We start from the raw sequence: 12,357 nt of genomic DNA, 5'->3' as shown, positions 1-12,357 counted from the left end.
TATGGAGGACTATCTGCACCAGAAGGGCTTGTATCGCTCGTTGATGGGCAAGAAAAAGGGAAAGAAGAAAGAGGATTTAGATGGTGATTGAGAGGTACTGGATAGGAAGGCTCTAGGGAAAATCCGGTTGTCGCTCGTCAAATCAGTAGCCCACAATATTCTGAAGGAGAAGACGACGGTGGGGCTTATGGAAGCGCTCGCGAAGATGTACGAGCAACCGTCGGTAGCAAACAAGGTACATCTAGTCAAAACTCTTTTCAACCTCAAGATGGCAGAAGGACGGTCCTTCACGATGCATCTCAGCGAGTTCAACACGATTGTTGATCAACTTATCTCCGTGGACATCACGTTCGATGACGAAGTGCAGGCCCTTCTACTACTATCGCAGTTGCCGGATAGTTGGGCAGGTTGTGTGACGGCAATCAGCAATTCAGCGGGGAAAGAGAAGTTGAAGCTGAATGAGGTTGTTAGCATGATTCTATCCGAGGAGGTTAGAAGGAAATTGTCCGAATCAGAAGGTTCAGGTTCAGCCCTAAGTTTCGAGCAGAGAGGCAGAAGCTAGAAGAAAGGGAACCAGAACAAGAATCGGTCGAAATCAGTAAAGAAGAGGCTGAACTCGAAGGTTAGGTCTATCAAAGGGAAGTGTTGGAACTGTGGCCCGGAGGGCCATATGTCTTCGGTCTGTAAAGCACCAAAGAAGGATGCGGGTGAGCAGAAGGCTTATATCGTGCAGGATGCCTTGATCCTTGCTATGGATAGCGATTCTGATTCTTGGGTCATCGACTCAGGAGCTTCTTTTCACGCCACTGCTAATAGGAAACTACTTCAGAACTATGTAGCAGGGGACTTTGGTAAAGTATATTTGGGGGATAATGAACCTTGTAATATTATTGGAAAGGGCGACGTTCAGATACAGATAAAGGGCTCTAAGTGGAATTTGAAGAACATGAGACACGTGCCGAAGCTGAAGAGGAATCTTGTTTCGGTGGGACAGCTTGGAGCAGAAGGCTACGTTTCGACATTCACTGGGGATTCGTGGAGAATCTCCAACGGTACTATGGTTGTTGCCCGAGGTAATAAAACGGAACTCTCTACCTCACTTCACATGTGAGTGACACCCTCGCAATTGCAGCTGGCAAGGAGAGTACAGATATGTGGCACAACAGGCTGGGACACATGAGCGAGAAGGGGATGAAAATTCTACAATCACAAGGAAAGCTAACCGGGATCGACATCGTGGAAGTCGGGGTTTGTGAAGACTGCATCTTTGGGAAGCAGAAGAGGGTTAGTTTCCAGAAGGGTGGAAGGCCACCTAAGGCTCAGAAGCTAGAGTTGATTCATACAGATGTATGGGGCCCAGCTAGTGTGTCTTCTTTTGGCGGTTCGAGATACTACGTCACCTTTATCGACGATCACTCGAGGAAGGTGTGGGTTTACTTCATGAAGCACAAGTCAGAGGTGTTCGAAATCATCAAGAAGTAGAAGGCCATGGTCGAGAACGAGACAGATCTGAAGGTGAAGTGCTTGAGATCAGATAATGGTGGAGAATATGAGCTGGAGGAGTTCAAGAGGTTCTGTGCTACAAATGAGATTCGCTTAGAGAGGACTACTCCAGGGACGCCGCAGCAGAACGGCATTGCAGAGAGAATGAACAGGACCTTGACAGAGCGTGCACGGAGCATGCGACTACATGCAGGTCTGCCTAAGACATTTTGGGCGGATGCGGTGCATACGGCAGCCTACCTGATTAATCACGGGCCATCTGTTTTATTAGATTTTGGGATTCTAGAGGAGGTTTGGAGTGGAAAGAAGATAAATCTCTCACACTTGCGGGTATTTGGTTGCGTGGCTTATGTTCATTTCAGTGACCATGTCAGGGACAAGCTAGAAGCTAAGTCACAGAAGTGCACATTCATTGGATACGTCATTGATGAGTTTGGGTATCGCCTTTGGGATAAAAAGAACAGGAAGATCATCAGGAGCCGGGATGTGATATTCAATGAGGAGGTGATGTACAAGGACATGGACAATGCCAAGGATAGTCAAAGCAGTAGGAGCAGCACTACGGATACAGGTGGATCCGAGTACATGGATTTGGGGGAACTTCCAGATGGGGGCGACGATGTCAGTTCTGACCGTAGAACGGAGGAGACTACAGGTGAAGAAGCTACTACCCAGGGCGTGGAGCTTAGAAGGTCATCCAGGGTACCCAAACCAAATCCTAAATACCTCTCGTCACTTGATTATCTACTCTTAACAGATAGCGGAGAGACGGAGTGTTGTGAAGAGGCAGTGCAAGTGAGTGAATCTCAGCAGTGGGAGCATGCGATGCAGGAGGAGAAAGTGAGTGAATCTCAGCAGTGGGAGCATGCGATGCAGGAGGAGATGGATTCTCTACTCACTAATGAGATATGGGAGTTAGCCCAGCTACCTGCACAGAAGAAAGCCTTGCACAATAAATGGGTCTACCGGGTCAAGCAGGAGAGTGATGGAAGCAAGAGATTCAAGGCTAGATTAGTCGTGAAGGGGTTTTAACAGCGGGAAGGAGTAGACTACACGGAGAGATTTTCCCCTGTTGTGAAACTCACAACCATCAGAGTGGTGTTGAGTTTGGTAGCTGCAGAAGACCTCTTCCTTGAGCAGTTAGATGTGAAGACTGCCTTTTTTCATGGTGACTTGGATGAAGAAATCTACATGAAGCAACCTGTTGGCTTCATTGAAGAAGGAAAGGAAGAGATGGTGTGCAAGCTCAAGAAGAGCTTATATGGTTTGAAACAGGCTCCGAGACAGTGGTATAAGAAGTTTGATAACTTCATGCAGAACAATGGCTACAGAAGATGCAATTCGGATCATTGCTGTTATTTCAAAAGGTTCGAGTCCAGCTTCATTATTTTGTTATTATATGTTGATGACATGTTGGTAGCAGGACTGTGTTTAGAAGAGATAAACAATTTGAAGAGACATCTAGCAAAGGAATTTACAATGAAGGATCTGGGTGCAGCGAAGCAGATTTTAGGGATGCGAATCAGTAGGGATGAAGCTAAAGGGACATTGAGATTGAGCCAAGCTGAATACATTGAGAATGTACTTTAGAGGTTTAACATGCAGAATGCTAAAGTTGTTAGCACACCCATTGGAAGTCAGTTCAAGCTATCTGAGGAGCAATCACCTAAGACAGATGCAGATAGAGAGCATATGAGCAGGGTGCCATATTCTTCGGCCATTAGGAGTCTCATGTACGCGATGGTTTGCACGAGGCCGGACATCGCCCATGCAGTAGGAGTTGTGAGCAGATTTACAAGCAATCCAGGAAAGCAGCATTGGAAGGCCGTGAAGTGGATAATGCGGTACTTGAGGGGGACAACGAACAAGCCACTATGTTTCAGGAAGAAGGAGTTGGTGCTGCAGGGATACGTGGATGCGGACTTCGCCGGTGATCATGATACGAGGCGAAGCACCACGGGGTATGTTTATACCTTAGCGTCGACAACAGTGAGCTGGGTCTCACGTCTGCAGAAGATTGTGACTTTGTCTACAACCGAAGCTGAGTATGTCGTGGTGACTGAAGCAAGCAAGGAGATGATCTGGTTGAACGGGTGCTTGGAAGAGTTGGATCTGAAGCAAGGGAGAGTAGTTCTTTATTGTGATAGCCAGAGCGCTATACATCTTTCCAAGAATCCAGTATATCATGCCAGAACGAAGCATATCGACGTCAAATACTATTTTATACGCTCGCTAGTTGAGGACGGAAAGTTGCATTTAATGAAGATTTTGGGGAGTCAAAATCCGGCGGACATGCTGACGAAGGCAGTCACCATTGAGAAACAGGAGTTGTGCGCAACTTCAGTCGGCCTTCACGAGTAGAAGACGAAGGCGGAGCCACACTACGAGGATCGGCGAGATCGCCGGGATATTGTTGATTGAAGGAAGAATTTTTTCGGGGAAAAGATACATGCGAAGAAGGGGAGAGTTCGGGAGAACTCATTGCAGGCACTTTGGTCTCCAAGTGGGAGATTGTTAGTCTAAGGTGTAGACCCAAAGTTCGAGACAATAGCTGGAATCAAAAAGACAGAAAATCGAGCAGAAAGATCCACGGTCGACCGATCCGGTCGACCGTGAACCTGCACAGGAGCTGGGAGAGCTTGGATTAGGTCGTGGTCGACCGCCAAAACCCTGTAGGAAAACTGCTCTCGGGTTTTGCAATCGGTCGACCGCGTCGGTCGACCGCGAGACCATCGGTCGACCGCGTCGGTCGACCGCGCGTATTTTTGGCAAGTTCCTGTTCTGTTTAGGAATCTGTTTCAATCAGGATTCTATATATATACTCCAAACGTTTTAGGGTTTGTATAACATCAAAAAGAGAGCTTTTTGACTGCAAAGAGAGAGAGAATCTCAGAGAGATTAATCCCTTGTTTGAGAGCTTGTATTTTCTTCTTCAATTAATAAAGAGATTGTGTGGTGTGGCTCCCGAGGACGTTGGCATGTTGCCGAACCTCGTTAAATCTGTGTGTTCGTATCTTTTACTGTTTTTTGCAAGTTAGATCTTTATTTGTGGTATTATTCATACTTTCCTACTTTCAACACAAGGTCCGGAAGGGCAATGGTTCGATTGATTGTTTCGAATCCCCAACACAGTTTCCTCTAACTTATGTATACCCTACAAACTATAGTCTCAAGACCTCCAAAATTTAATTGTTATGAATTTTTTTTCTCTTATTAATTTGATGCTACACGTTTGACGAAACATTAAACTGTGTTCGGTATTAATTAGTTTAATAATATTGTAGGTTCAAGCATGTATCACACTTGGACGCCAGACAAAAACAAGAAGAAAGAAAGACAAGAGAAAAATATCATTTATCATTTCTAACAATCCATAATTTATCAAGAAACTTAAAAAACATTAAATCTAATGAGGAAGTGTTCCCAGAATGAAGATTCCAATAAAAAAAAGAAGTATTTTTTTCTAAAATAATCACAGAGCCATATTTTTCAAAGATATTGTAGCCATTTTATCATTTCAAGGCATTTCGAGAAAATTCTAGATTATTAGATTTGATTTGTCAATAGAAGAAGACCTCTAAATTTACAAATTTCTCTAATTATCCAGTGTCCATTTATTTCGTTCACAAATTCACTTAAAAAGAAGCCACTGGTAAATAATAAAATAAAAAGAAAGTATTAAGCATTAAAAAGACCAAATTTCAACCAACCAAATACGTCCCTCCTGCCATCCAATCGAATTAAGCCACGTCATATGGTCGGAATTAGGTCCATTGAGTCATAGTCCACGAAATATTGAGATAAAAGATTCCGCCAAAGATCCAGAGCATATAAATCAGATAATAGATACAGCACCAAAAATGAGAAACACTACCCCTTTCAACTAAATTAATTTTTAATAATTAAAAAATTAAGAAAAATTGGAAATAAATAGAGCCAGTCATCAAGTGGAAAAGCCCAAAGATCCAATTTTGTCTTTGTTCTTCAGCTCTCCCTATCCCCAATTCGCCTTCCACAATCCCTGGTGAGTTCTCTCGATTGTCCTTTGAAGTTTGTAGTTGGTAGGAGCTGAGTTGTGCTATTAATTTTGTTTGCGTTTGATGGGATTTTGATAATTTTTGGTGAATTAGAACGTTTGATCGTAAAAGTTATCTTTTTGGCGCCAGTTGGGGAGTTTCTTGAGAAATTTTGATTTAATTGATACTTTTCCTTTCAAATTCCTAATTTTTTAATGTTGACTTTAGTTTATTTGTGTAAAAATCGAACTTTTATTAACTCGATTGCTTGGATTGGTGATAGGACCAAGGGACGGTTGACTTAGCTTGATGTTTTTATTTAGTTCGAGCAGATTTTGATAATTTTTGGCGATTTTAGTCTTTTTGGGATTTTTGTTATTTGATCTTAAAAGTTTACTTTTTGGCGCCATTTCCCTCTAACTCGTGTTCTGTGTGTGTGTGTGTGTTTTTTTTAATTTAGTCTATTTAATGTGAGAATTCAACTTTTGATACTGGAACAATTCCGGCATCTTTCCCTTCTCTGAGCGAGAAGAGTAGGGATTCACGGCTGAGCTTTGCCAAGAGTGTGGATTTCACAAAAGTTGCTTATGTTCCAAATTCTCGGAGAAAATGCTCGAAAATTAAGTCTTTTCCGGTGGTTAATAGTTCTGTCTCAGGATCTGATACCGTTGAGGTGGAACCTGCTTCTGAAGGAAGCCCTCTCTTAGGTAAATAATTGTGGAATTTTTGAACTAGTGAATTTTTGAGATTTTAGATAGATAGTTCATGAATTTTGATTGGAATTTGTGGTTTATATGTGTAGTTCCGAGGCAGAAGTATTGTGAATCAATTCATAAGACTGTTAGGAGAAAAACTCGAACCGTGATGATCGGAAATGTAGCTCTTGGCAGCGAGCACCCCATCAGAATTCAGACGATGACTACCTCTGACACCAAAGATGTCGCTAAAACCGTTGAGGAGGTTTGATTGCTGTCGTAATCTTTTAGTGTTTATAATGAGGGCATTGAAGTTTTAATTCGAAGATTTGTTCATCTATTTATTTGTTATGAGCTTGTACTGTAGTCACTGGAGCCAATGATGTCCACGCAACACAATCTGCTAAACTTGAAGCATCAGTGCTCTTTGTTTGGTTCAATACTAAAACTTGAATCTGTTGTCATGTGAATATTTGAACTTCAGTTAATTTTTTTGCTTGGTACAAAGGAATCAACAAGTTAACTGAACAGAATAACGCATATACACCCTGATACTCTCTTAACATATTATATTAATGCAGATACTCCACATAGGCAGAACCCTTTTAACTAGTTCGTATTGATTGAAGGAATACAGATTGTTAATACCTTTCACCAGGGTCACAAATCTCCTATACTCGTCCCCACTGCATATTTTATACTACTGAAAAAATTCCTATTTTGATGTATGTTTTTCAGTGCATCTTTTTTCTCACATTAATTACAATTTTTCAATATTACTATTTCATGTTGTTATTTTCATAACTTAATGATACAAATTAATTAATATGCAAAAATTATAATTGTATTCACCAGGTGATGAGAATAGCAGATAAAGGTGCAGATTTGGTCCGGATAACAGTTCAAGGAAAGAGAGAAGCAGATGCTTGCTTTGATATTAAGAATACTCTTGTTCAGAAAAAGTAGGTTTTTACCATTTAGCTATCATGCATATAGGAGACTTTTAACATTTATTTACTTGTCACGATTCACATCACTAATGTTGTCTTTCCAGTTATAATATTCCTCTGGTGGCAGACATTCATTTTGCCCCTACAGTTGCATTGAGAGTGGCTGAATGTTTTGATAAGATTCGTGTCAATCCTGGAAATTTTGGTATGGAACACTCATATTTCTTTCATGACATTTGTGGAAGTTAACACATTAAACAAATACTAGAAATTTTTTCATGCGGTTACTGATGCACTTTGCTTGCAGCTGATAGGAGGGCCCAATTTGAAAAGCTAGAATATACAGATGATGACTATCAGAAGGAGCTTGAGCATATTGAGCAGGTCATTAAATTTACTATCCTTGTTTTTCTCACTTAAGGCTTCTCTGAAGATTAGAAACGTACTGCAACCTATATTAGTGCAAATATCATATTTTAGCCATCCACGCTCAACTGGGAAGACTCACATGTTGATGATGCAAAGTTTTTTTTTTGCCCCTTTAATCTAGATGTACAATTCCTGTAGTTTGAGGATATTACTTTTTCAGGCATGCCACCTAGATAACCTTTCTATCAGTTTATTGGTAACAGGATTAGCCTATTAGGTAGTTACACATGATCTCCTACTAAAAGTGTTGTCATTTCAATTTTAGGATGTTTTACATGTCTGCATACATGTCTTCTATAACACCTTAATGTCCGTGAACAGACTTCAGATACTGCTAATAAGAATTTATCAAAATTTTGTTTTTACATGTTAATAAAGCATTCCTTGGCAAGTGCTAGTTTATGCATGTATACCTATTTGTTTGGTATGATTTTTTCTATCACTGACATCTAAAATGGATTTTTTAAACCAGGTTTTTACTCCATTAGTAGAGAAATGCAAAAAGTATGGACGAGCAATGAGGATTGGAACAAATCATGGAAGTTTATCTGATCGCATAATGAGTTACTATGGCGATTCTCCTAGGGGAATGGTGATTATTTTCTCAACATGTAGCTATCTTTTTTGTGTGTCTTTTCCTATGTGAATGGTTCCTCAGTCCACGCATACTACTATTGGAGACAGGTTGAATCTGCCTTTGAATTTGCAAGAATTTGCCGCAAGCTAGACTTTCACAATTTTGTGTTCTCAATGAAAGCAAGTAACCCAGTAATCATGGTCGAAGCATATCGGTTACTTGTTGCAGAAATGTATGTGCAAGGGTGGGACTACCCTTTGCATTTGGGGGTTACTGAAGCCGGTGAAGGTGAAGATGGACGTATGAAATCTGCAATTGGCATTGGAACTCTTCTTCAGGTACTTGTTAAAATAACCAGCTATGCTTCTTAAATTCCATTTCCTTTTTACTAGACCTGCCAACCTTGGGACTGATCATATGTGAACTAGTTACACGAGGTTCTGAAGGAAAGTGATATGAAGGCTAACTGTACGTTGAAGCTTATATATTATTTTGTGATGGATATTTTTAAGGCAATTTGGTAGAAACTACAATTATGAGGTAATCACCAATATAATTCATAAACCTGATATCTACAGGATGGTTTGGGGGATACCATCAGAGTTTCACTCACTGAACCACCAGAAGAAGAGATTGACCCTTGCAGGAAATTGGCGAACCTTGGCATGCTAGCTTCAAATTTTCAAAAAGGAGTGGTGAGTCTCGAATCGATCTCATTTCATATATTTGAATGACTTTCAAAGAAAAATGTTATATGTGAACTATTCTTATGATTATTGATTGCAGGCTCCTTTTGAAGAGAAGCATAGACGTTATTTTGATTTCCAGCGGAGAAGTGGTCAACTACCAGTGCAAAAGGAGGTTTGTCTTCTATTTTCATTTCTATTTGGATAGTGGATACATCTTTTGAGCTTCCAAGCTGAGCCTCTGTTCATGTTATAGGGTGAGGAGGTTGATTATCGAGGGGTTCTGCATCGGGATGGGTCTGTTCTTATGTCTGTATCTTTAGACAACTTGAAGGTATGTGGTGTCTGTTAAACTTTTGCAACCAATATCACTTTCACATTACTCTATATGATGGCATATGAACTGAGGTGCATAATTGTTTGAATTTATACTTCACGAAAAAGAATTTGTGATTATGTTGCTTCCAGCTGTCACATGATAAAAAATAGATATGCCTCTTCCTATTATATGTGTTTTCAATTTACCTTTCCATAGAATATTGTAGGGCGGTCTGATGCATTTCCTTATATACAGTGTGATTAGATTTCTCTGGAAATAGCATTCCCACTTAATGATTACAGGATCATGTAAATTCATTTATTTGGTAAAGTTGTACATTATCATATGTTGACCATAATTTATCATCTCTTATCAGACACCAGAACTTCTGTACAAGTCTCTTGCAGCGAAGCTTGTGGTTGGCATGCCATTTAAGGTTTTCCCTTATACTTCCTTTGCAGCATTTTGTTTCCTTTTTGAACAGGTAATTTTTTTTGTATGGTACAGGCAGAAATTCTAATAATTCTGATTTGTATCAGGATTTGGCAACAGTAGATTCAATTCTGCTCAGAGATCTTCCCCCTGTGGAAGATGTTGATTCTGTAAGAACGAAATCCTTGTTTTGACTGTTTAAATTTGTGTTACTGACTAATAAAATTGCTTGATAAATTTTTTAGTGGACTAAAAATTCTTTTTCTCAGAGGTTGGCTCTCAAAAGGTTGATTGATATCAGTATGGGAGTTTTGGTGCCTTTGTCAGAACAACTTACAAAACCACTTCCTAATGCTATTGCCCTTGTAAACCTTAAGGAACTTACAACTGGGGCCTACAAGCTTTTGCCTGAAGGTATGAACTTTCACATCTGTACTTCCATAGGTAACCTGGAAATAAGCTAAATGTAACGTGTTTCATGTTTTTTTCCCTTCCATTTTTTGTTATTTTAGGCACTAGGTTAGCTGTGACTATTCGTGGGGATGAACCCTACGAGGAGCTAGAAGCCCTTAAAGGTGTTGAGGATATAACGATGTTGCTGCATGATTTGCCATACAGCGAGGAAAAGATCAGCAGGGTTCATGCAGCAAGAAGGTGAGATTTCCCTGTAGTTTCTTTTATTTGTGCTGTTAAAAATGAAATGTAAATTCTAAGATACATTTTATCCTTTCTTTTTTCCGTTGCAGGCTGTTCGAGTATTTAGAAGAAAATTCTTTGAACTTCCCAGTTATCCACCACATACGGTTTCCTGAAGGAACAGAAAGGTACTTATTGGAGGGTTGGGGTAAATTCACAAAACCTTCGAGAAGTTTGACCCATTTTTGAGATAAACCGCAGAAGTTTGGAAATGTCACTTAACGCCCAAAAAAATTTTCAGATAACCCTCAAAAGGCGGGCATTATTTGAAGATTCAGAAAAATGCAGAAGTTGCAAAATTTAAACTGACAATGGACCAAATTTTTTTTCTTTTTTTTTTTGCGGTGGGGTGCGGGGGGTGTTTGTTGAAATATTACCTGGCGTAATTATACTTTTGAGAAATATTCTCGCTTATATTAACCATCCTAAGTTCACAGAGACGACCTAGTTATTGCTGCTGGAAGCAATGCCGGTGCCCTTCTTGTTGATGGGCTTGGTGATGGCATAATGCTTGAGGCTCGTGACCAAGATTTCGATTTCTTGAGAAATACATCTTTCAACTTACTTCAGGGCTGCAGAATGCGAAACACAAAAACTGTAAATTATCACTATATCTTTGTCTTTTTCTCTTTACTCTTTTTTATTTCAGATTATAATTTCTTGCATCAAATTTTAATGCAGGAATATGTTTCATGCCCATCTTGTGGTCGTACACTCTTTGATCTTCAAGAAATAAGTGCTGAGATAAGAGAAAAGACATCACATTTGCCTGGTGTTTCTGTAAGCCATTTATTTCTCACTTTGTTAAGTTATTATAAAAAGGTTGAGTTTTTATGTAGCGAGAATGAACATTGTTTTCACCTGTGGCAGATTGCTATCATGGGTTGTATAGTGAATGGGCCAGGTGAGATGGCCGACGCAGACTTTGGGTATGTCGGTGGTGCGCCAGGGAAAATTGACCTCTATGTTGGGAAGGTAGGTTTCACTTCTTCCATTAAGCACAGATGAGTCCTTATAATACAATTCAGGGGGAAGTTTTTCGTCTTACATACTTTTTAGGAAAGGTCTGAGCCCATGATTTGTTGATAATAAAGGAGAATATTCTACAGTGTAGAAATATATGGGGATGGAGAGATGATAAAAATTAATTGGGGGCCTTCTACTGTATATACAACCACAAATGATTAAGTCACAACTCCACTAAACGTGAAGCACTCCTGGTATTTTCCTCAGTCTAGGACTCTAGAATGATAAACTGCTGAGCTTTTGTTTTGTTTTATTGTCAACACAAAAGATAAGGAATTTATCTTTGGGCATCTATCATATTATCGCCCATTTCCTTTTATCTCACCCAGTGTTAGTGAACTTGGTGGTTTCTATATCAACCTGTTTTCCCACAGATACAAATTATTTCAATTTTAGATGATCTTACTTTATGACAAGCTTATATTTCCATATATCCTCATCTTATTCTTATCATTATCTTTATGCCAGTTTGTAGAACATTTTCAAGTTTTGATTTATAAACTGAAAAAGAAAAAAATTGGCTTTTATCTTCAGACGGTGGTGAAGCGAGGTATTGCAATGGAGCAAGCAACAGATGCTTTAATACAGCTAATAAAAGAACATGGACGTTGGGTGGATCCCCCAGAAGAAGAAGAATAGAACAAGGCAGTAGTATCCTGAGGTAAAACTGGGGGTATATGTATTTGAATTTATATTGTACTTTTGTATTCACAGTGTACCCTTTGTATGAAAATCGATTCACATATCTATGTAACAACAGTTCTGAATAAATGAATGGTTCATTTAGGCTTTCAAGTGCCTGTCTCTTAGCATGGTGGTCCAAAATTTAATACAGAATTAATGTCAGCTTTGACGTCTAATTCTGATTTTAAGTTTGCTAGGCAAGTGAGTGCTGCAGAGTTTTTTCCCCCCTCCTTGTATTGAATCTGATGAGACAATGAAGCTGTTTTTATGTGTGCAAGTTTTACTGATGGAGAAACGAAGTCTGCTAACATCAATAATATCTAGTGTATCTTGATCAGTAATTC

At 39.7% G+C, this 12,357-nt stretch overlaps 1 protein-coding gene across 1 annotated transcript; it reads left to right on the top strand.

The window, feature by feature from the left end:
* Positions 206 to 12,129, top strand: LOC109847324 (4-hydroxy-3-methylbut-2-en-1-yl diphosphate synthase (ferredoxin), chloroplastic). Its single transcript, XM_020416561.1, has 20 exons — positions 206 to 235; positions 5,995 to 6,226; positions 6,322 to 6,479; positions 7,070 to 7,176; positions 7,269 to 7,369; positions 7,472 to 7,548; positions 8,066 to 8,185; positions 8,278 to 8,508; positions 8,749 to 8,865; positions 8,957 to 9,031; positions 9,113 to 9,190; positions 9,552 to 9,611; positions 9,715 to 9,777; positions 9,877 to 10,021; positions 10,120 to 10,261; positions 10,354 to 10,431; positions 10,741 to 10,900; positions 10,985 to 11,083; positions 11,174 to 11,278; positions 11,864 to 12,129. Exons 1-20 carry the CDS (start codon positions 206 to 208, stop codon positions 11,966 to 11,968), a joined length of 2,283 nt encoding a protein of 760 aa, XP_020272150.1. The 3' UTR covers positions 11,969 to 12,129.

Source organism: Asparagus officinalis, chromosome 7 (assembly GCF_001876935.1).
Source record: "Asparagus officinalis chromosome 7, Aspof.V1, whole genome shotgun sequence".
Classification (NCBI taxonomy): Eukaryota; Viridiplantae; Streptophyta; class Magnoliopsida; order Asparagales; family Asparagaceae; genus Asparagus; species Asparagus officinalis.
Note: the sequence above shows the minus strand (reverse complement) of the source record. Positions and strands in the feature narration are given on the sequence as shown.